Source organism: Terrapene carolina, unplaced genomic scaffold (genome assembly GCF_002925995.2).
Source record: "Terrapene carolina triunguis isolate 2854851 unplaced genomic scaffold, T_m_triunguis-2.0 Scaffold21, whole genome shotgun sequence".
Classification (NCBI taxonomy): domain Eukaryota; kingdom Metazoa; phylum Chordata; order Testudines; family Emydidae; genus Terrapene; species Terrapene triunguis.
In genome coordinates, this window is record NW_020664372.1 from 40,720,698 (window position 1) to 40,746,262 (window position 25,565).

Genomic DNA, 25,565 nt, shown 5'->3' on the forward strand with positions numbered 1-25,565 from the left:
AACTCTTCACAGTCTTTTTTGGACTTTACTATATTAAGTAATTTTGTATTCTCTGCAAACTTTACCATCTGTTTACCCTTTTTCCAGATCATTTATGAATACATGGAACAGCACTGTTCACAGTACAGATCTTTGGGGGATCCTGCTATCTACCTTACTACACTGTGAAAACTGACCATTTATTCCTACCCTTTGTTTCCTATCTTACAAGTAGTTACTGATCCATGAAAGGACCTTCCCTCTTATCCCCCCATGACCCTTACTTTCCTTAAGAGCCTTTGGTGAGGCACCTTGTCAAAGGCTTTCTGAAAGTCCAAGTTCACTATAGCCACTGGATCACCCTTGTCCACACATTTGTTGACAGGCCCCAAAGAATTCTAATAGACTGGTGAGGCATGATTTCCCTTTACAAAAAACACGTTGCCTCTTCCCCAACATATCATGTTCATCTATAGGTCTGGTTGAAACTATAGTAAAGAATAGAATTATCAATTTGCCTGATACTGAAGTTAGACTTACTGGCCTGTAATTGACAGGATCACCTCTGAAGCCTTTTTTTAAAATTGGAGTTACATTAGCTACCAGTCATCTGGTACAGAGGCTCAGAAGCAATAGGTTACATACCACGTTTAGTAGTTCTGCAATTTCATATTTGAGTTCCTTCGGATCCTTGAGTTCCTCTGGTCTCGTTTACCTATTATTGTTTATCAACTTGTTCCAAAACCTCCTCTACTGACACCTCAATCTGGGACGGTTCTCAGATGTGGCACCTAAAAAGTATGGCTCAGGTGTGGGAATCTCCCTCACATCCTCTGCAGTGAAGAAGAATGCAAATAATTAATTTAGCTTCTCCAAATGGCCTTGTCTTCCCTGAGTGCTCCTTTAGCAGCTTGATTGTTCAGTGGCCTCACTGACTATTTTGCATGCTTCCTGCTTCTGATGTACTTAAAACAAAAATTGCTGGTAGTTTTTGTCTCTTTTGCTAGTTGCTCTTCAAATTCTTTTTTGGCCTGTCTAATTATACTTTTTACACTTGACTTGCCAGACGTTATGTTCCTTTCTATTTTCCTCGGTAGGATTTGACTTTCAATTTTTAAATACCTTTTTGTCTCTAACCACTTCTCTTACTCTGTTTTTTAGTCATGCTGGCATTTGGGAGGTAGCGGGAGTATACATATAGTTTGAGCCTTTATTGTGGTATTTTTAAAAAGTCTCCATTCAGCTTGCAAGAATTTCACTCTTGTGACTGTTCCTTTTAGTTTCCATTCAACTAGCCTCCTCATTTTTGTGTAGCTCCCCTTTTTGAAGTTAAATGCTACCGTGATGGGTTTCTGTGGTATTCCACCCCCCTTCATCTCTCCTCCCCCCCCCCCCCCCCGGATATTAAATTTAATTACAGACTTCCCCCCAGGTTACGCAAACCCGACTTACGCAAATCCGCACTTACGGAAAAAGTTCCGTAAGCTAGAAATAGGAGTTGGGGGGTTTTTTTTGTTTGTTTTTCCGTAATGGTCGGGTATACGTTTCTGACTTATGCAAAATTTGAGTTAAGCAAGGCATTCCGGAACGGAACGCTTTCGTAAGTCGGGGAGCGTCTGTACATTATGATTGCTATTACTGAGAGTTCATCTGTATTCACCTCTTGGACCAGATCCTGTGCCCCACTTAGGACTAAATCAAGAATTGCCTCTCCCCTCGTGGGTTCCAGGACTAGCTGCTCCAAGAAGCAGTCATTAATGGTATCTAGAAATGTTATCTCTGCATCCTATCCTAAGGTGACATGTACCAGTCAATATGGGGATAGTTGAAATCCCCCATTATTATTGGATTTTCTGTTTTTGTAGCCTCTCTAATCTCCCAGTGATTTCACAATCAACATCTTGGTCAGGTGATTGGTAGTAGATTCCCACTGCTATACTCTTCCTATTCAAACATGAATTTCTGTCCATAGAGATTCTGTGGTACTGTTTGATTCATTTCAGATTTTTACCATATATTTGACTCTATGCTTTCTCTCACATATAGTGTCACTCCCCAACCAGCACGACCTACTCTGTCATTCCTATATATTTTATACCCTGGTATTACCGTGTCCCATAGATTATCATTGTTCCAGCAAGTGTCTATGATGCCTGTTATATCAACATCCTCATTTAATACCAGGCACTCAAGCTCATCCACCCTAGTATTTAGACATCTTGCATTTGTGTACAAGCACTTATAAAATTTGTCAATATTTAGCTGTCTGCCTTCATGTGATGGAACTGAATAGGACTCTTTTTTCGTTACAGCTTTTAACTGCTCAAAAAGAGATCCTAAACAAACATCTGCACCAGAATCAATAGTGAAATATCCCAATGCTTTTTCTGAAACTCACTGCTAGAGTAGTCATGATTGAGAATGTTTTGAAAAGTGTAAAGATTAGAAAATGAATGTTTTTCTAAAATTTATTCCTAATATTTGTAACGAAACTTCCCTCCAGGCATGCATTTTCAAGACCATGCAGAGAAGTAGCATGAGCCTGAAACAGCCAACTGATTTGCAGAAGCAGATCTTAAGACTTGAAGGGGCAATTTGAAGATAACAGCAAGGCCCTGTTTACAGACTTGGGAAAAAAGCTTTCAAAAAGCCAAGAAGATAAACCTTTCCCAAGCATTTATCCACAAGTTGTTTAAGACTTTCCCTCCCACCCGCTCTGAATGTGCCAACACTGGCGTCAAGTAGCCTTGGATAAAGTGGTCAGTCTACTTGTTAATTCAAAGGAAAGCTGTATTTATACAGTGGTTGCAAACAGTGCAGAACGGAGCAAGCTATCCCTTCACACAGCTAGGCTGCACCCAGACTTAAAAATCAGAGTACACCTCTACCCCGATATAACACAGTCCTCAGGAGCCAAAAAAATCTTATCGCGTTATAGGTGAAACCACGTTCTATCAGGTAGAGAAGGCTCCTTTTGTCCCCTGACCGCCCTGAGACTCTCTGCCCCTTTCCAACCCCTCGGCCCCTGCCCCCTTAACACGCCGCTCACAGCAGCGTGTCGGAGTTGTCCCTAGAGGAGTGCGGGGCCCGGGACAAATCAGCCTCCCCGCTAGTCTCGTCACCGTCCGCCCACAACTCCTGCCTGCCCGGCTACCGCTCGCCTCCTCACCCCACCTACCCGCCCATCTGCCCACCTCCCCGCTAGTCTCCTCACCGTCTGTCTGGCACACCTCCCCATGTCCACCCGACCGCCGCTCTCCTGCTCGCTGTCTTCCCACTCACTTGCCTCCTCACCCACCTCCTGCCTGCCGCTCACCACCCCATTCGCCTCCTCACCCTGCTTGCCCACCCGCCTCCCACCCTTAACACGCCACTCAGAGCAGCATGTCGGAGCCAGACACGCTGACGCGCTGATCCGCCCCCTGGAGTGCTGCTTTACCGCGTTATATCCGAATTCGTGTTATATCTGGGGTAGAGGTGTACCATATTAAGTCCTGAAGTCAATGGGAGTTGCACCTACTTACACCAAGGAGAAACTTGGACCAAAGAGCAGGGTCTCTGTCATGCATCCACATCTAACTTTTCACAAAATACTATGTTGCGACTATGTTCCTATCTTTCTCACCACAAGTCAGAGGATTTGTTTGTCCTATGAAAGAATGAAGTCACTGAATAAGTCAGTCCCCCAGCTTCAAAAACAAGCAGACACTAGCCCCAACACTTTATTTCAAGACTGAAGGGAGTTTGTTTTGTTTTATTAAATGTATATATTATTTTGAACACTAAGTTACTGGAGGGAGGGGTTGAAGAGAAGGAAAGAAGTTAAAAACTATGCAAAAAAAATAAAAAGAGTAAATAACGTCACATGAAAAACCCTTAGTCACACAGGAGTTAGTGAGAGAAGAGATTTCCACATTTTACTACTGTTGGTAGTTTTGTATTTGGGTTCCAGCAAAGGAGAACTCTCCCCACCTCTGATGAGTGTCACAGCCTCAGGGGGTTTGTCTAGTCCAGGGTTTAAAATGTGAGGTTAGCACTTTAAGGCATAGTGCCTAAGGCCCTGTCTGGATGAGGTTTCTAAAACAAGGTTAGTTACCCTATGCTAACCTCAAATCTGAAGTCCAAGTCTAAGACAGGCTTTGGGAGACAGATTCTTTACGAACTCCCTCTGCATACTGCCGCTACACAGCAGTCACTCCATATGGCAGAGGTCCCCAAACTGTGGGGCATGCCCAGCGTAATGTTCAGGTGGCCCCTCACGGGAAAGTGAAGAGGGAGTGCCACCCAGCCCTACTCCACCCCAGCTCTGATCCAGCCCCGCCCACAGCTGTGGCCCCACTCCTGGTCCCACCACAGCCTTGGTCCCTGGCTGCAGCTCTGTTCCCAGCCCGGCCCCCCTCTCTGCCCCAGCCCTGCCCCCCAGCTGTGTCCCCAGCCTCAGCCCCCTTACCCCTGTCTGCATCTCCACCACCACCCCCCAGAAGCCATGGCCCAGCTCCTGGCCCCAGCTCCAAGGGGGGGGCACAGACAGGAGTAAGAGGGGGCGTGACACTGAAAAGTTTGGGGGCCATTGCCGTATGGCAATATGCTTCTATATAGAGAGAGGTCTAATAAAATCATGACTGGGGTGGAGAAGGTGAATAAGGAAGTGTTATTTACCCCTTCACATAACACAAGAACCAGGGGTCACCCTATAAAATTAACAGGCAGCAGGTTTAAAACAAACATAAGGAAGTATTTCTTCACACAACGCACAGTCAACCTGTGGAACTTTTTGCCAGAAGATGCTGGGAAGACCGAAAGTATAACTGGGATCAAAAAAGATTCAGATGAGTTCATGGAGGATAGGTCCATCGATGGCTACTAGTCAAGATGGTCAGGGACGCCACTCCATGCTCTGGGTGTCCCTAAGCCTCTGACTGCCAGAAGCTGGTACTGAATGACAGGGGATAGATCACTTGATAAATCACCCGATTCTGTTCATTCCCTCTGAAGCATTTTGGCACTGGCCATTGTCAGAAGACAGGATACTGGGCTAGATGGACCATTGCCCTGACCCTGTATGGCCATTCGTATGTTCTTAAATTACCGCAGCTTCAAGAGATGGAGAGGATTCTTTCACTCCTCAAAAGAAAAATAATCCTGGGTTTTCGCTAGAAGCAGAAGAATATCCATCTGCCACATCCCCCCTCACTCCAGTGAGGAAAGGAGGCAAAAGAAAAGTCAACCCCTCCCCCCCACACAGAAAAGGTAATGCAGGAGAACTGTTACCACCTCCTCTACCCCCCAAAAATGGACCCTGGGAAAGATCTGAAGAGGATGTAAGAACAAGAAGGGGGAGAGAAATTAATGTACGGAAATAAGAACCTTTATACTGGTAGAATTGCATCTATACTTGGGGTTGCACCAATGTAACCATATCTGTTTTCAAACATACACAGTTAAATTGGTACAAAAACTGCACAGACATAGCCAAGCCCTGAGAAGGTACTGTAAGGAGAAGAAGTAAGATTGAGAGAAAGAGGGAACGAGGAGACGTTTAACCCAGGGAAGAGAAGAAAAATGCAGCAAATAGTGCACAGATGAGAGAGAGAAAAGGGGATGTGGGGTGACATCTGAAGACAGGGACAATTAGATATGACATTTTCCTTAGAGAGAAGATGAAAGAAAGTAAAAAACAGAAATATTGGAGAGAGGCAAAGACCTGGGAGACATTCTATGTTAAATGGTGGTATGAGAAATATATATTTTATATGAAGTTTTATGTGAAAGCCCGGCCTTCAACGAAAACGTGCTAACTCCTTCTCCATAGTTCACACAGGAGCCAGATCTTCATCTGATGTAATTCATAATAATTCCTTTAACTTCAACAGAACTACAAAGAGTAACGCCAGTCGAGGATCTGCCCATATGTTTCCAGGGGGAGGGAAAAAATACATTAATAAAATGAACACATACTCACGTGCTGTAATACGAAGGATTCGTTCTATTGCACTATTATGCTGTTGGATTTATTTTTGCATCAAATTATATTTACATGTATAAATTATATATTCACATAGTCTGCATAAATCTGTTAAAGATATAATTCCCACCGCTCAACAAAGCAAGAGAGGCAACTTCATTCAAAAACATTCAGACCATGAAACCAGATATTTGCTGAAGAGTAGTTCATTTCATACTCTCCCCACAGGACTCTTGTTGACATAATGCAAAATTCCTACTGAAGTGAGGTGGTTTAACTCAGTGGTTCTCAACTTATTTTCATCTGTCGACCCCTACAAAATTTCAAATGGAGGTGCGGACTCCTTTGGAAATCTATTGTCTCTGAAGAGAGTTGAATTCTGTTCAGTCAGTTTTCAGTCTAAGTCTTTCGCAAACCCCTTACACATGGACCACAGACGCCAGGTTGAGAACCACTGGTTTAAATGATAGGGCGCTCTGTTCTGATTCAGATGCAAGTCGCTAGTAAATTTAGTGTGCTGTCTCCAACATCCTTCATAGCAGCCCAGTCATTCATAAAAGAAACTTAAGGAATTCAACACACTAAAGTACATATATCAAGCACGCTTCTAAAGAAACCCGTGACTGAACAGCCATTCACACAGAATCATCTCTCATTTACACAGAAAGAATGGTGTCTCAAGGTCAGATTCTAAACAAGGCTCTATGGGAAGAAGTTTGTACTGTTGCTGGCTACACAGTGCTTAGTCTGTAGAAGAAGAAGGAAAACCAAAAAACAAACAGTCTTCTTTGGCTGACCAGCTATAAAAAGCTTTGACTAGGTAAAATATTTACCAAAACCAGTCTAGTAATTTCCACGATTAGCTGTTAACATAATACATTTGGTAACTGGAATGCAGTTAATGGAACCTGAATAAAAAGTTCTTTGAAGGAAATTTAAAGCCATTTCTTCAGCTAACCTTGATCAAATGGCAAGTTTTAGTGTGGTTCTATGAGGAAAATGGCTTTCTAGAGGGCTCCACGATTCTTGCATCTCTGATTCCCGATCAAATGTGCTCAGTTTACAGGTAAAAAGAAATTCGTTTTTTCCCCCTAATTGCCAGCCCTGCCAGCTCAGCCTGAGTTTTATTATTGTTGTTTGAGGGTTGTTTTTTTTTAAATCACTTCTTGTGCATAATCACAAGTTATAAAGGCTCTGTGGGCCAAATCATGCCTTCATCATTAACATCTGTACAACCCAATGGCTTCAAAAGGTTTGCACAGGTGTCATACATTTGAATTTAGTGAACACTTTTGATGATGACAAACAAAGAGGAATAGAATCCAGCTCATACTCTCTCAGCTGTGTTGACTCTGCAGACTTAACAGGAGAGGGGAAAAAAGTAGTAAAATATCATTTTAGTCACTAAGGCTAATAGACGAGACAGTAGATCTGTCACCTCCAGATCCATTTTGAGAGAGGTGGTGCCATTTTTAAAGTCAGTTTTCTGACTAGAACTGCACTTTAAGTATCTGTGCAGTTACAACCTCTTTCATTTAATTGGTTTTCTCTTACCCAAGTCAAACAGTAAGACTATAACCCACTTAATTGTGCTAGTGTACGACTGCATTCTCCAACAAGTCAAGGAGCTTCCCACACAGGTGCTTCTAACACAATTCTATACAATGTGTCCAAATGAATACACCTTACCCTAGCAAAACAAAGTAACAAACACTGAGAGCATTTGCAACCTTCTGCTTCCTTCCCTCCTCCCTTCTGCAATTCAAAAAAAATTAAAAAGCCACAGATGGGAACCATAAAATGCTACTCCCTGCATAAGTTTCCCCTTACAGCTATAAAGTAAGTATTTTGAGGAACACAACAGCAGAGGAGGCACTCCAAGGGCATGGCTACGCTTGCAGATGTAGAGCGCTTTGAGTTAAACCAGCCTTCGTAGAGCACAGTAGGGAAAGTGCTGTAGTCTGTCCAGACTGCCAGCACATTGGTGTGGCTACATTAGCAGCTCTTGCAACGGCCACAGAGAGCAGTGCATTGTGGTAGCTAACCCAGCATGCAAGTGGCTGCAACGTGCTTTTCAATTGGGAAGGGGGGGGGAAGGAGTGTGACAGGGAGTGTGTTGTATGTATGTGGGGGGGGGGGGAGGGGGGTTTTGTGGGGCTGAGAGCATGTCAGGATGCTGTCTTGTAAGGTCAAACAGCAGACGACCTCCCCCTCCACCCCCCCCCCCCGCCTCTCTCTCTCACACACAGCATTCCACAGTAATGGTTGCTTTGTCTCGGAACAGATAAGCAGCTGGCTGTCAAATGGAGCTTTCAAAGGGCATATCCAAAACAATAACAAGAGTGGCCACTTGACTTAAGGGAATTATGGGACATTTCCGGAGGCTGATCAGAGCGCAGTAATGCAACACCTCGTTCACACTGACGCTGGGGCGCTCCAGCGGGGGCGCAGCAAACGTTATTCTACTCGCCAAGGTGGAGTACCAGCAGCACTCTAGCTGTGGAGTCAGAGCGCTCTACGTGCCTTGCCAGTGTGGACGGGTAGTGAGCTAGTGCACCCGGGGCTCCTTTAATGCGAAGTGTAGCCAAGCCCTAAGACAACAATCAGAATATCTTCCTTGGAGCAGGGAGGAACAGGCACCTTGATCTGTAACTGAAATTCCTGTGGTCTAGGAAGAGTCAGTGCGCTACTCCGGCTTGCACAAGAGCTGCCACTACATTCCATTAGATAGAAGGCACCTCCACAACTTGATAACTTTAACCAGAAAGAAGTTTTGTCAATAACTAACATACTATTGTTTCTATTATGAAAACAAGGCACTCTTCCATTACCTCACAGGAAATCTAAGCAAAGGTAGCTTTGCTCACAGACACTGATTTACTGACTTTCTGCCGTAAGCCACTAGATTTGAAAACCATCAAGCCAGTGACATAAAACAATTATCTCATTCACAAGAGCTCTTTGAACCTAAATACAAATCCAATTAGGTCAATATTAAAGGTTTTATTCCCTACCACATAATATACTCAAAAAGATCAAGACATTCTTTCCCACCCCCCTTTTTAAACATTCGAGCAATTTAGCAACCCCAATTTATTTTAAATGACTGGAAATATTTTCCTCCATATTCACTTGTCATCACGCTAGAGTTTAACCCAGAGAATGCACACAGAATGCTTAGGAAGTTGTACATTTCAGTCTCGGCAGTCTCTAAAGATTAAGAAGATTTTTACTCTTTTTGGGGGGTGGGAGAAAGGATATGTGCCTTTTCCATCACTTGTATTATATAAGGTTTTCATTAATTTGTTATTCAAAGCATTCAAGGGATCTGTAATAGATGACGGGGGGAAGCTGTACAGTAGCTATTAATAGACTGCCATTCTTTCCTCCCCCACAAGACTACACCAGAAACACATGGGAAGGTGGCAATTTAAACAAGAATAATGGAAACATGCCAGCTCTGCTTGGTGTAATTTAAAGAACCTACATACTGTATACGTGCAAATGCACAAACGTTTCTCTGAATTTCTGTGTGTATATGATATATAAAATATGACACACATTTTTTTAAATGCCATTACTTAAATAAAGCAAGGATTTTTACAGTAGAGGCTTCCCTACAGCTCTTGACACACTCCTTTGTGTCTACGTCTTGTGATACAGGACCATTAACTGAATCCTCCATAATATCTAGGTACAACTGGTAAGTTAAGCACATAGCAGCAACTAAAAAAAAAAAAAAATCCAGAAATACTTGCATTTTTGGTTTAACATGCATGATTAATTTAATGCATTCTTAAATTTTTTTTTTTAAAGCCACCAATATCTCACACAATAAAATTCCCTTGGAATTATCATCCTTAAGCGATACTGGCCTGAACTGCACAGGTATACCAAATTTTAGAAGTCTCAATAAGCTATTAATCCATGGTAAGTAAGGGGCAAGAGAAACTATCCAAGATCTTTTTTAAACCACTCTATCTAAAAAATGGTTTAGTCAATTACTGTGGGGAAGAAGAGAGAAATACAGTTGCATCTGGGCAGTTAGATTCAGCACTGGCTTTAGACCAGTGGTGGGCAACCTGCAACCTGGCAGGGTAATCCACTGGGGGCCACCAGACAGTTTGTTTACATTGGCATGGCTTCACACAGCTCCCAGTGGCCGCAGTTCAATGTTCCCGGCCAACGGGAGCTGCGGGAAGCTGCGCAGTTTGACTTTAGGCTAAAGGAAAGTATGCACTAACAGAGCTGACAATCAAAAGCCAATTTTGGGGGGCGAGAAGGGTACCAGGCAAGCAGAGAAACTTATCTTTGATGAGATAAACAGATTTGATGTCAGGTATTTATTCTCAACCTATCTATTTTGGTCATGTTGAGTTTAGGTATTCCTATAGCTCTGTTCTAAAAAAGTAAATAAATCAATAAATAAGTATGGCCTCCGTACAAGCACAATTTCTCAAGGAGAAAAAGATTCAAAAAGCTTATGGCTGTGGACATAAGAGTGGAGGTAGACAACATGCCTGTTTTTAAACCAAGAGCTCATCTCTGCCAGATTCCTGAGAAGTTCTACAAAAATAAAACCATCTATATTTAAATACCAAGTCTTAATATAGGTATGACAACTAAGTAGTGAAGAGATGATACCGGCTAAAGAAAAGCAAATTCACACAAAATAGGTCACCTTTATAGGACACTTGGATCAGGGGACCTTCCATTTCACTGATAGGTATTCTATTTGCAAGTACAGACTTCCTCACTTTTAAATTATGAAGATGTGTGTTCATTCCTAGTACATCTTCTACTCCTTGATAAAGGACATAATGAAGGCAGGAGAAAGGAATTAAGTGCATGGTTTAGTGTCTTTCTAAGTGCACTTTCACAAATGTAACGTGAACCCAGTTAAGAAAAAGAAAAAGTTGCAAAATAATGAGTGAGCATGTCTGTGTGCAGCACTCACTCTACAACCCATTTTCAATACATCAGCCCACTGCGAAGAAACTAATGATACACAGCACTATCCATTTTCTGGAGAAGCGCTAAAAAAAATGCAATTAAGGCTTCCACTCTGTAGATACACCCCCTTTTTTTTTTTTTTTTTTTTTTATTCAGACACCACGGCATCAACTCTCTAGAGGGGTACTTTACAATATTACAGCAGTATAGATCAGTGATGCTACAGTTACGGGTCTATCAGCATTTCCATTATGCATATAGACCCCTATTTTCAGGACATTCAGCCACAAATATTCCCTACTGATGCCTTGATGGGCTGATGCAGAGCTGACAAGAGAGGGGGAAAGAGGAGGACAATTGTACGAGGGCCTGAGTTTAAGGGAGCCCACGAAACATTTGTAACTTGGGTAAAATGGGAGGGGGTGGGACTCCAGCAAACACAGTGTACCAGAGCCCCAAATTTCTCTCGAGAGGCCTGAACTGATGTTCTTGGCGGGCAGCATATAAATTTGTTAAACTTTCAGTCAATTTTTGTGTTCAAAGAATGCAGAAAAAATACACTTTGGGATACTTTTTTTTCTGGCCCTCAACAGCTTTTTAAAAGCTTATGTATTTTGCAGATCTTCAGGTTAGAGTAAGGTACTCTAGTAACACTTCTTAATTGGCTAATGTGCCTGGGAAACTTTTTTTTTTTAAAGCAACACTGTCAGTTAGTTGGAGCCCATAATTTAAGGATTAAGAAAAGTTAAGACAAAAATCTTTTGAACTCATGATTTTAGTCTGGATTTAAACAAACTTTTAAACCACTGGTGTTCTAGACATTTGTACTCCCCCAAATATTAAGGAGAAAGTGAAACATACTCTAAAAATTCAACTTTTAATGTCCAAATCAAAATGCAAAACAATCCCAAATTGCACCAATTGTGATTTGGCAACTTTGGCACACCCGAGATGTTAGTGAAACACATGGCTGTTACAACAGGATTCTTTAAACTGATGGTGTTCTTTTCCATATCGGAGAGGAGATATGTCCCCTCTGTCTCACCTCTGCTGCCGCCCTGAAGTAGCTGAGCACACAATTAGATCCAACAGCTCCATGTTGTGCATTGGTACAAGGAGTTAAAAGATATTAGCCAATAATTTCCAATCCACATTTAGACACCAAGATAAAAGTGATCTGATTTTTAGAAGTGCTGAGCACCCTCAAATTCCTGCAAAGGCAATGGGAGCTGTTAGTGCAGTTAAAAAAAACAACAACACATCAGGCCTGTCACTTTCAGTGGGAGGGAAGGGAGGAGTAGGGAGGGAAGAGACTTATGACATCAAGGTATCAGTTAATACCTACTTCACATTCAGAGAGTTAATTGTTTTTAATGTTGCAAGTTAACAATGAACATTTAGATTCGGCAGAAGCCAATGCAACTTTGCAAGGAAAAATTCCTACTTGCTGCACGACAGTTGATTTGTCAGGCCTGATTTTGTTTGCCCCTTGTTAGAGAGGCATCATCAACTTAAAAATAATACGTTGTTCATTGAGCAGCATTGCATATGTAGTGTTCTGTGTCACAGGTTCCCAATTTGGGGAGGTCTTTCCCACAGCAACAAAGGAGAGAAAAATATTTGTAGAAAATATTAAAAAATTACTGTAAAACCTCACAGTTCGTAGAAGGGCTCCTGTGTAGTATCTAAATCTACTTTTAATTCTTTTTATGAGCAGATTACATTTGAAGTGATGGTGTCCCTTTTAAAACCGGAGTAACTGTTTTTTGAACTAGGGGAAATACCTTGCTCTAAGTGACAATATTTGATTTAAAAAAAAAAAAAAAACCACACACACACACACACAATAAAAATCTTAAGTAGAGTTAGGAGTTGCCTCCCAGTCCACTTTCCATTGACTCCAATGTGAATTGAATTGGGACCAAAACTAACGCTGTAGGTAACGGTCTACTGGGATTTCTGACCACATCAACCCATATCGTGCAAGTGAATATCACATTCTTGGATGTCAACATCTTTCAGAGCAAAGTGGAAGTGAGAAATGATCTTGTTAGAGCTGGAGTTTAGAGGCAGAAATGCAAAGAAGAAAACCCCTAATTACCTTCTAGGATGGCAGATCTTAAGAATAGAGGCCATGTCTACACTACAGTCACTGCAACTGTGCCGCTGTAGCGTAATAGCATAGACGTGTCCTACATCAACGGTTTAGTTACTCCATCTCTGGAGTTACTGTCGATTTAATTACTTCATCTCTCCAAGAGATGGCGCAGTAGCTAGATCAAAGGAAGAATGCAGCTAGGTCACCAGAAGTGAGGTCAACCTAACTACAGTGCTCAGGACACAAAATTTTTCACAGTTCTGAGCTACGTAGCTAGGTCAATCTAATTTTTAAGTGTAGACCAGGCCAGAGTTGAGCACCTAGAATTGCTATTCAAACTACAAACTTCACTTAAACTTCACTTGTAGGGGGAAAAAATACTAGACTGCAAGAGAGAAAAGTCAACCACACTTTGAGTTCAAGATTTACACTAAACCAACAAAAGCAAGATGGTATAAAGTGCTGGTCACCTCTTCTAATGCAGGATACACAAGAGGGGTCCAGGAAAAGGACATCTACATGAGGACCCCCTTCTGGAGATTCCCCTACATTACCCCATTGGGGAGCAGGACTTTCCTCACCACAGCTGCAGAGGGCAGCCCACTGTCCTGAAGTATCCCCTGTTTCTGCACTGATGGCAACTCTCTGCTCCCTGGCAGCAGTCCTCCCTATGGAGAAGGCTCCACAAAGAATAATACAGCCTCCTCCCACTCAGGCCCCCAGACTGGTGGAGGGACTTCTCTGGAACCTGTGAAAAAGGGAGAACAATGCTGTGAAGAAGAGTGAGCACCCCTTCTGCATGGACAAAGGATCTCCTCCCTATACAAGTCTGAGGGCACAATCCTCCCCAGAGTTAAGAAAACAAGCACAACCGAGTGAGTTGGGTGCTGAGGAGAGGTCTCCCAGCAACAGCTGTTTACGTAATAAAAATAGATATACTACAAAAAAACAAGCCGAACGGTCAGAGAAAAGGCTTAATCAAACTTCTCCTGACCTCAGTCAGAATCTTTCCACTGACTTAAGGGGATTTAGACCAAGCTATTAATACTGTATTTCATTCCTTCCATTACAGTAGTACCTACAGGCCTCACACAGGATCAGGGCCCCATTGTGCTTGACACTGTACAAACTATGGTAAGAGACAGTACAGTCCCTGCCCTAAGCGCTTGCAATCTGACATAAGAAAAGATTCAAAAAAGCAGGTTTGACAAACAGACAGATGGAATGGGGGAGGGAGGAGGAGAGTAACAGTAAGAGGACCATGTGGTTACTCACAATTAGCAGGTTGCATTTTTTTAATAAAAATAAATATCAGTAATCCCCACTGGCCACCTGCCTCGCCTTTGTATATTTAATTAAAATAATTTGGGGGGGGGGGGGGAAGGATGATCAAAAAGTTCAGTGAGCTTTCTTTTGAAAATGAACTGAGAATAAGTTTACCTCTAGGAACAAGAATACCAGTTTTCTGCGTCAGAACTACGATTTTGGCATCCCTCCTTCCTCTCGAGAAAACCACCACTACACAATTGAATTCCCCCAGAAAGTAGGAGCTAAAAGGAGGACAGCTCATCCTTAAATAAGCTGGTCTGGGCCAGTTCCCGAAACCAAGTGACCTCATTGATACAGAATACAGTTTGTCTTTACAGCCATAAGACTGGAATTGTATTCACGTTGTTGTCTGTTTACTAGGGGGAGAACAAAAAAATAATCAATTGGCTATTAGTTAGGAATACCAAGCACAGAAAAAAATGAAGCCACCTTTTAAAATAAAACTGCATTAAGATAAAATAGAGTACCCTTAATGAAGGGAAAATATCTCTCTCATTTTTAAACTTATTTTCAAATCACCATTTAAATGATCATATCTTACATCGTGTCCTTTTAGGAGCCAGAAGTTAGACAATACGAATAATTTACATGCAGTTTTGGAAGGCTGTGACAGAAATCAACAAAAGAAGCCTTCACTATGAATTAACTCTCACAAGATTTTTAGAAAGCAACACTAGCATGAGTTAAGGGTAATTAGAAGTTTCATCCCTAATTTTGAGCTTCCTGGCACTTTCCTTTTATGCCTCAAACCTACTATGGACACTTTTCCCCCCAATCATTACAGATATATGAGGTCTCAAAATATAACACAAGAAGAAAAGATGCAACACCACATGAACAAAAGCTTTAAAATGTTGATATCTTAGTTATCTTTTTAAAAAGTACAAGAGAAAAATCACCATATGGTACTATACCTTAATCTCAAATTAAAGTTACTTTACAGAATATGCATCTATAATGAATTTAAGAAGATCTGAAATCAATAAATTTCTTAAAGGGTTATTGAATATCTATAATTTACATAGCCCCCTTTTTGTACATTTTATCAAATGAAGAAAAAATGATTTGCTACGAGATTTAAATATTATCTAAAATGAAACTTGATGAACATTTTCATTTTGGGTGAACAAAGTTATCCTTTAATGTAAGGTTTACATTACATTACATAGATTGTGGTGTGGAAAAACTATAGAAGTGCAAAACTGCTCCAGCAATATTTGCAAATGATCCCAAAAATTCTAAACACATGTTGCCCAATCAATGACAGTAAATTCCAGTTACACTTAAGTGCTCTGATAAAGTTTGACTGAGTCAAGGACCCGAGGTCACCCTATATGAAGACTTCATTGTTCCAAAAGATAGCCCCAAACCAACCATGATAACACCATTTTCCTGCTAAATTCCAAGCCATTCAGATAATTCCCCGTGAGTGCACTATAGTAGTTAAATAGGGGGTATACACCTGGCTAACAAATTAAATCATTCTAAAAACTACTTTTGTCTATTCTTTGTTTACAAAAGGAATTGAAGGCTACACAATATAAACAAGACAAAACACAGGGTAAATTTTTTCAACAATCCATCAAACCATTGAAACTCCTTTTTCTGCAAGAAGGAAATATATGCTTGTGGGCAAGTCTGTACATGCCATTTAGCTCAAGATCAGTTGATATCAACCTGTTGAAGAGAAACTCCTCTCAAAATTATAATAAGAATTCTTTGCTCTCTAAAACTTTTATTCTTTTTAACAAGAGGCCTAACAGTTCTCTACATCCATAGTGATTCAGAGGTTAACTTCACTCACCGTATCTCACAAACTTTAACCCTTTTCTTCCTAAACCAGAACAAATACGACTCAGAAGAGCATCATTCAGGGATTTGTTATTATTCTTTTCATATTTCTGAGCCAATCTACACAGGAACAAACAAGCTGGATTGAAGTTCATATCATGAGGAAAGAAAAGTCATCGGCTGAGAGACTGTTAGCTACAATCTTTTAGACTCTGGGACAAATACCAATAAATTAATTATCCACCCTCTACTGAACATACAATAACCAAAGAATTTCCATCTCATTCAGTCACATACAGCCCAGGGAATGTCAATGCAATTTTTTTCCTGATTCACCATTGCATCACATGCTTTTCTTAAAGTGCAAAGCCAGTCTCCCCAGGGAACTGTGGAGACATAAGCAAAGCTATGGAGGAAAGAAGGAAAAAGGGGAAGCTACTGATTCCAATGGGAGCAGCTGGGTGCTCAGCATTCCTTAAAATTATGCCACTTAGGCCCCAATCCCACAATGAGCTCTATGCTGGCAGGCCCTCGTGACTACTCAAAGCTCCAGCAAAATCCATGTGGCTCCATGCTGCTCATTGCAGGTCTAGAGCTTTATTTAGGCACCTACATAGTGATTTAGGAGCCTAATTTTAGGTGCCCTTTTTTTAAAAAAATCTTGGCCTTTTTTTCTTACATGCAGGGAAACATTTTCAAAGAGCTCTGCTGGGGTTGGGAAGGGAAGAGACTAATATTCACTATATTCAACAGGTGAATGAAGATCCCCAGAAAGACAAATGACCATCAGTATATGTTCGTAGGCCATCACGAATGGTCCCTGCTGCTTCAACCCAAGGGACTTTATTTGGTTCATAGACCATCAGTATAAACATTGATGTATAGAAGCCAGACAAAGAGACAACAAAATGCACTGCCGTATAGAAGCCAGACAACCATATCCCTATAGTCTGGGTGGCATCTCAGTGATGCCAACACACAAACAAGGAAATAAATCAAACTAGCCATGTTTGAAAACTTCTAACCATTGTTTGTCAAATAGAAATAAAATTTTCTGCATCTAAGGCATATGTTACAAACATTTGCAGTTAAAAAGTAAAAACGATAAAAATACTTTAACATCACATCACACGGATGGGGCTGAGGGAAACAGGGTCACACACGGTTCAGTTAATCACTTATTTCCCCAAGAAGTCAAATTTATTTGTAAAAAAAATCAAGTTCTCATCTTTGGATGATACGGGATTTCCCCCGCCAAAAAACCAAAAGTAGAGTTGGAGGAAAATTAAATATTGCTTTACGGCCCAATGTTGCGTTCCCTTCACACCCAAAACTCAACTGGGCAAGAAACTCAGAATCACACCCATGGTTATAAAAAAACCTTATGACATGTTCATGCTTTGGGCAAGTGTGGTGTAGTTATGTTAGTACATACAAGTACACCACTTACCAAGCTGATGTCAGAGGGGTTTCTTTCTATAACAAATCAGCATTTAAATAACTTCTGAACTGCAGTACCCAATCAGCTTTTCTCAAAATATTTACTGGGGGAAGGGAGAGATATTCTATCACTTTCTAATACAGAAAAAAAAAAAATACTATGCATGTTGAAACCAGAGCTCAGCTAGACAAATGTCTGTTAGCTTGTGTGTTATCAGTCAGAGTAAAGTGATTGCCACTTAAAACTAGCATGATTTTCTATTGTTTCAAATTTGTTCAGCTTAGTTTTTAAAATAGGTTGCTCTAAGTACTTAACCAAAATCAAATTTACATCTCCTATTGTCAGAGAGTTAACCCAACAAGGAATGCACTAATTAATTCAAAAGTATTATCAGGTAAGTCAGCTAACAATGTACCAACTGCAATAATTAATAGGGGAGTTTAAAGTCATACACACACCCTTTTTCTTTTAAGGAGGGCTCAGATGATGCAAACTTTGTAGGCACAAAGATTACAGAAAAGTAATTATTAAATGGGTTAGCCTGAGGGAGGTGTCAAAGGTCAGGCTCTAATCAATCTTCCTATCTTACTCAGACCTGTTGAGCTATATGGTTTTCCACCTTTTGCAAACAGAAACAGTCAAATTACTTCATTTCTACTTTTAAAATTTGACTTGTATAGCGAGGAGAGGCATGCTATTTCTCCATCATCCAAGAGGGATGAAGTTCACCCTCTTAAAAACAAACCTAAATGTTTGCCGAAGACATACCAAAATGGCTTATTTAGAGACATGTAATGGTAGTTTGATAGTGGTAAATACTCTTATTAATAAAAGAAAACCATGTTCTGTTATAGCCAATTACTCCCTCCCCCCCCCATTCCCTTACATCTGTACATAATAATTATTGACTTCTTCAATCCTTAACCTCTTTAATAACTGCATGGTTGCTCACTATTAATCATATTGGTAACTGCTACTCCTTGCAAAGTCATGCAATCTCAGATTTGCTTGTTCCACTTACTGAACACTGTATAAGTACACTGTTTTCACACCCACATGGGCAGTCTCTTATTTCTCACTATCCTCCTTTGCTGCTGCTTCTTTTTTTTTTTTTTAAATCATACACTTGTCAAACAGGTTATTCTAGGAATTCTGATTTTACCATCTTCAGATAAATAATCTGTCCAGCTATGGTTGCCCCCTATCACTCACGCCCTGTATATTGTGCATAACAGAGGAGCATATGATGTAGCACCACTTAGCCTAGAATTTGCATCTTAAGCATTTTGAAAGGTTTTCAGCAAAGAAAATTGGTCACAATCTTAAGTAAGGTTGATGCTTTGTTTAAAGTAAACACAAAAGCACTACCTACCATTAAAACACATTTGATTTTTCAGTTAGCACACACATCTACTTACATGGACCCCCATAACCACAGTACCTTGGAGTGATCTTTTGTTTTGTTCTTTATCTTATAAAATAAATCAGGAAGATCTTAGACCCTGTCAGGATAGGTAACTCTGAGAAAGTAATTTATGCCCCTTTTCTAAACACCAGTAGTGTCATCTGGAAAGGTAGATGCCAGTTGGTCGCAAACAACAGGAAGAGATTTTTTTTTTAATTGTGCTTAACTTTTGTATGCAGAATAGGGTGGCCTGCCATCAGATGTGCAGTAAACAAAGCAGGGAAGTAGGTGCTGTGCAAAAAGATAAAGGAGAGAAATTCTGACACAAACCTTATAGACTTGCCCATATGTACCATTACCAACTACTTCCACCAGCTCAAAAATCCCAGCTGGGTCCTACAAAGAAAAAAGAGGGGCGGGGGGGAGAGAAGTAGGGTTACATTTTGAAAGCACTCGCTAATAGCAAGAGAGTCTTGTAAAACGGGGTCTGGAGCTAGAGAGGATGTTGGCTGTGCAGCTGTTGCGCCCTGTTTTTCCATGCACATGCCAATACATGCAAACAAAGGAAAGCAGCCCAGGGCTGAACTCTCCCCCCCACCTCAACCACCCCCAAGTAGCTCCCACTCCGGGAGGGGGGCAAGGGAGCAGCCTCACTGGCCAACAAAGTGCCCCTCCTGGGTGGCAGCTGCCCCCAAAGCCGATTGCAAACCCAGCAGCTCCTTCCCACCCACCCCCAGCCCAGCCCAGCCCGGCGCTCTCTGTGGTCGCAGTAACAAAAGCCCTTCCAGGAGCCAGGCGAGGGGAGCGCTGCCCCCTTTGTGTGCGGAAGAGGGGGGCAGTGGGGGGCAGCCCAACGCACTCACCCGCAGGGAGGAAAGGTCGATGTCCACCAGACTTTTTGCAGGAGAATCGTTCGCCATCTTCCCGTCTTTTCTTTTTTTTCCTCTCTCCTTTTTTTTGGGGGGGGGGGGGGGTTAATAATCAAAACCTGGGAATTGCAAGAGCTGCTCTACCTCCTCCTGCCTGCTTCAGCCGGGGTGCACCTCTGCTGCATGGGGCGCCGACTGGCCGGGGGGGAGAGGCTGCTGTGGGCGCTGGTTTGTTTCCCGGCGAGGAGTGGGGTTGGGTGGGTTTTTCCTCCCCGCTCTCCCAGCCTCTCTTCGGCGAGTGCTGCGAGTCGGTGTCGGAAACGGATTTACACCATGTTGAGGTGGCAGCGGCGGCAGCTCCCAGCCGGTCTCTCCCCTGCACGCCCGGGCACGGGCATTACACACCCAGCGCGAGCCAAACTCCAGCAGCCCCGCTCCGGCATAGGGGGCTCGCAGCCACCCAGCGCGCTAACAATGAGAGATCCGCGGGTCCCTTCGGGCTTGCTGCCGCCCTCCTCTTCCTCTCCGGGGGCTGCTGGGCTCCTGCACCCGGGGCACAAGGCACTGGCAGGGGGGCTCCCGACCTGCAGCGCTGCTGGGCTGAGTTGAGAGAGTGAGACAAAGATAACCCAGGGAGGAGGAGAAAAGGGATACAAAATAGATTGTGGGCAGAGAGAAAACAGCTCCCCCTTTCCTTCTCCGGCAGGAAAAACCAGCGGAAACACACAACACCCCAAAGCACTTCTGGGAAAAAAAATCCTCGCTCTTCTCCCAGCCGCCGTGTGTGTGTGTGTCTAAGCGCCTAGCTCAATATATTCAACAGGGGTGTGGCAGAGAACAATAGATAACTAACTCCGGCCTCACTCAGCGCTGCTAAAGTCCCTGCCCTGCCTTAGTGCCCAGGCGATGGCTGGAGACACACATTACACCCACCACCCACCCCTAGTAACAATACACGCTCCATGCGCGTGTTAGGCACAGAGCTAGATATGGAAACAGTCCAGCATAGTCTAGAGCAAATCCCAAAGGCTAGAGGAAGAAGAAGAGCCGAGGAATACACAGTTAAAGGTGAAAGGGCTCACGATATTCTGCAGCACTAAGGGACACCTCAGGATTAATCAGGGTATTTGCACTTTGAACATGCAAAACACTGTGTAAGTGAGAAGCATTATTATTTGTTATAAGTGATACCTTTTCATCAGCCTAACTCAATATTCTTCAGCATAATGGAAGGATCAAAGAAATTAACCCCTTGAGTGCCACCGGCAGCGCTGATTCAGGGACCACAAAGGTTGGCTGGGTTGCTCAGACTGTGAAAATGTTTCTTGTATGTGTAGAGTTATGCTACTTTTACTAAGTGACAAAAGGGCATCTAGGAAACATGATCTATTAACACCCTTACCTGTACATTTCTAGGTTTTTATTGTTCCCTGTAAAAAAAGGAATTATTCAAAATCACCATTGTTACACCACCAACATGGTTCCAGTTGACTATCAGTAAAGGGTAAAGAGTGGTATTGCAATGGATTTGCTAAAAACAAAAAAGCATTCAATCTGCATTAATCTACCCTGAGACCTTCATGCTATGTCAGGCCTGCACAACTCGTAAAGCGGCGAGGGCCATATTACTCCAAAGAAAACAGCTGAGGGCCGAAACCCCCCGGCCCCGCCGAACCCCCCCCAACCCCTCTGAAACACAACACCCCCTCCAGTGCCGCCCGCCCCGCAGAAACAACCCCCCCAGCGCTGCCGAAACACCCCCCCAGTGCCGCCTGCCCCGCGGAAACAAACCCTCCTTCCCTAGAGCCGCCCACCGAAACAACAGTATTGAACTTTGGTAATATGTTATAGCGGGACCCTAAGGTAGTATAATTAAGGTAAAAGAAAACTGTCTTTTTGCTAGAAGTAGAATAAGATCTTCCCCCCACTTTGTAATCAGTTGCCCTGTTGAATGAATGAGGTGTGAATGAGGAAGACAGGGAAGGCAGCACCTCCAGACAGCTACAACCCTTGGAGAGGGGATGGGAGCCAGACCAGATCAGTAGAACAGGTCAGCCACCGACTCACCACTCGCCTCCTCAGTTCCCCTCCCCCGCCGCTGGCTCACCTGCCCCCGCGCCACTGCCCGCCCACCTACTCACCCCCTGCCACCGCCCGCCCGCTCGCCTCCTCAGCCCCCCTCCCTCACCCGCTGCTAGCCTACTCACCCCCTGCGGGCCGCACAGTGAGCCCATGCGGGCTGCATGCGGCCCCCGGGCCGCATGTTGTGCAGGCCTGTGCTATGTAGAGGTGATGCCTTCCAACCGCTGACCCACCTCCAAACCATCCTGCATCCCAATGACTTTAACAGAAGTAGAAGGTAAACAATAGCTTCCAGAATCAGGCCCTACAAGCCTGTAAGGGTGCTTTTAGCAAATCCATTACCGACACATTCATAATTCTGGCTTAGGCCCCATTCCTGCAAAAGACATACTGATGGGCATACATTTGTTCACATGAGTCGTCTCATTGACTTCATTTGAACTGCTTACATAGGTCACACACATGCACAAATCTTTGCAGGATTGAGTTCCTAATGAAGTTCTTTGCCATATCAAAACAGCAAAGTTAACGTCACTATATACAATAATAAAAAATGCTACCTAGCTGCAAGAATGTTGAGTTACACTTGCTGTCAGCACCTGTCTTTTTGCCTTTAAAACCTTTATATTGCGTAAACATAGTTTCAAGTATTTGATTTAAGTTTATGGTAAATTCAAGATTTCCTACATGGAAATATTAAAAAAAAAAAAAAAAACCCGTTGAGGAGTAAGAGTTTAAAACTTCTCTTCAAAGTTTAGTATTTCTGTTTTACCTAAAGCATAACTAGAGAAACAGAAAATTTAGGCCTGGATCATACTACATCTGCATGGACAGAACCCCAGGTCCTTGCAAAGACCCATTGACTTCAGTGGGACTTCAGTGAAGGGATCGGGCTGCATGAATGCAATTACAGGATCAGGGCCTGACATTATGCAAAATTTACAAGCATATTTTTACCCAGACATATTGATAAGAGATTTCTTAATTTACACCATTGTGAGTGCTTCATCCTTTTATGCCCTAATGCTTACACAGATTTGCAGGTTCTACAGAGCTGGCACAGATTCTAGTGCTTAAAGTTGAGTGTTTGTCTGCAGCCAAAGTCTTCGTCAGGATAGGACCTAAGTCCTTAGGGAAAGGGCCCGAGTGTTCTTTTCTATGTAGAAAGCACCTAACACATTCTTGGTGCTATTGGAAAATAAAATAAAATGAAGTTACTAAGGAGTTTGCACATTAAGCCTAAACATACCATTTCACCGTGTTAGTCCAGTTAGACTTTGTCATTGTAGCACCTGCATGGATTCTTTAAGATTACATTTTATCCCGGAGGGGGACGGGGGAGAGAGTTGCGTGTTTGACCACTCTGTTCAATGCTAGGATATTAGTCAAACAAGGCAAAAGTGCAAATAAGACTCTGTCTCCAGTGTACCTGGCATTTTACAAAAGTCAGTGTTTTGTCTGAGTGTTTGTAAACCCCCACAAGTCCCGGAAGACCTCCCAGAAAGAGCCCAGCATGAATCATCCCTCTCACTCATGCCCACTAGCCAGCCCTTCTTCTCAGACAAAGGGGTAGTTGAAAGGAGAGGGAGGAGTGTTGCTTGCCTGCCAAACCCCCCACCTGTGCACACCTCTCTGACCCCCACCAAAACTGTGTGCTGTGTGCTGGACACAGCAGGTTTTTCATATAGAAAATCTAATCCTGCAGGTGAAAATTAAAGGCCAAACCCTACACTCTTAAAATAAAAAGCATTCATAAGGGGACTGGAAACTCAGGAAACTCCTCAAGGTTCCTTGGAATGCTTCCCTCAGATATATGGGAATTCCTGGATAAGACAAGAGGCACAGCCTCTGGGCACCACACCTGGTGGTTTGCAGGGAAAGAAAAGCTTCAGCTCACTGGATCTCATCTCTTGGGCAGCCATCGCTAACCTTGATCTTCTAATGACTCATCGAGTCCAAATGTCACAGATTGGAGAGTTTCTGTAGGTGCAGAGGGGAGAGAAGAGAATGTTGCAGATTCAGTGTCCTTTCTGTGTCCTCCAGACCTAGGTCTACCAGCTTCTGCTCCCCTCTGACCACATTAACAGGGGGGAACATATAGCTCCATGCCTAAATGTCACTGTCAAATTGTTTAGGCCCAATATGTATGGTTTATGAATGAGAGGTCGTTGTTGTTGGTTTTTTTAAAAGACTGATATGAATAGAAATGTTTTAATTAATTACTCTTTACATTTAATTAAAACCATTGTTTAAGTCAAAATTTCTCCTGCAGTGATGGAAACCCAAACACAATAGCATTGTGCTGGGGAATGAGAACCAGAGAGTGAAACTGACTATACACAGAATATGAAATTGACCAGGCTGGTTCCACTGTCCAAGCAGATTGAAATACAAAAGGTAAGAAAAATCAGAAAAGCATGAAGAGTGCTTTTGATTTTAAAATTCTAATAACTGAGGATGTTATTAGTAAAACAGGTAAGCACCTTTTTTAAAAAAAAAAAACACCCAGGGCCAGAACCTCAGGTACCTTGCAGGCACTTTGCACTTTTTTGGTGATAAAATTTGGCCTTAAACATGGTTTGAACAGCCCAGAAAGGATCATTCCGGTGCATGGATGATTCTGCAGTGAAAGCCAGGCAGTGTACTTCTGGCCATGTCGGTCCCAGGATATTACAGAGACAAGGTGGGTGAGGTCATCTCTTTTACTGTGGCTTTCACCAACATAAGTTGGTCCAACAAAAGATATTACCTCATCCACTTTGTCTCTCTAATGCTAGAGTATGACATATATCCTCCTGCTACTGCCATAGCAGAGAAGGGTGATGTAATTGTGGAAAAGGAGGCATAAGTAGGACACATCATCACTACACCATGTTGAGCCTAGGCTGCATTTTTGGACCCCTGTGTTTGTTAAAGGTCAGTATAAGTTAGAGAAGTCTAAGAGCTTTTCAAACACACTGAAATGGGAAAGGTATGAAAACAGTATAAATGGTGACTTACCCTCTATGTGTTTCGGCCATACCCAAAGATTTGCCCCAGGATTTTTATAATTACCATGCTCTTTTGACACTATGGTATCACTATGTTAGAATATAAAGTAAACGCCACTAATAAAGTTTACAGATAGACTAACCTGCTCTTTTAAATAATAAAGAAACAAATTTCTCACTCTCTCCCAACCTAAACTGCATTGGGCCTGATCTCATTCCTAATGAATTAAATGCTATTTACTTCATTCAGAGCAGGATTGGGCCCTCTCAATGGATCAGATCCTCTGGTCTGGCCAAGTTGCTCTCAGCATAAGACCCAGAGGGAGGAAAAGGTGACCTTAAGCTACCTATGCTGCCTCTGAATTCTTGAACCATCTTTGTCCCAGACCCCATGAGCAAGTTACAGCAGCCAGAGGGCTAATGTAAGCTGATTGCCCATAGCCAGATGCTGAAGGCTTAGGTTGCTAAAAAGTTCACACAAGTATCCCACCTTTTCCCTCAACCCTTTTGAGATGCTGCCTGCCCCTTCTCTCTGTCCTCCTGGCTGACCAAAATGCCAGACTCCTGCCTACAAGTAGCAAATGTTGAGTTGCTAATGGTGAGGAATGGCAACTCAGTAACCTCACGCCTTCTTGTCAGCTGTCTGAAATGGACCACTCTCAT

The 25,565-nt window shown here is 42.6% G+C and overlaps 1 protein-coding gene across 2 annotated transcripts in view; it reads right to left on the reverse strand.

The window, feature by feature from the left end:
- The window catches only part of MAP4K4 (mitogen-activated protein kinase kinase kinase kinase 4), a 233,154-nt gene extending 213,251 nt beyond the window's left edge, over window positions 1-19,903 (reverse strand). For both annotated transcript variants that reach the window (XM_026647865.2, XM_026647864.2), the window contains exons 1-2: window positions 19,825-19,903; window positions 19,292-19,357 (exon numbers count right to left, since the gene is read on the reverse strand). In XM_026647865.2, coding sequence (XP_026503650.1) covers window positions 19,292-19,357; window positions 19,825-19,881 — 123 coding nt within the window. In that variant the 5' untranslated portion in view covers window positions 19,882-19,903. The remainder of the gene's footprint in view (window positions 1-19,291; window positions 19,358-19,824) is intronic.
- Window positions 19,904-25,565: the final 5,662 nt, after the last annotated feature.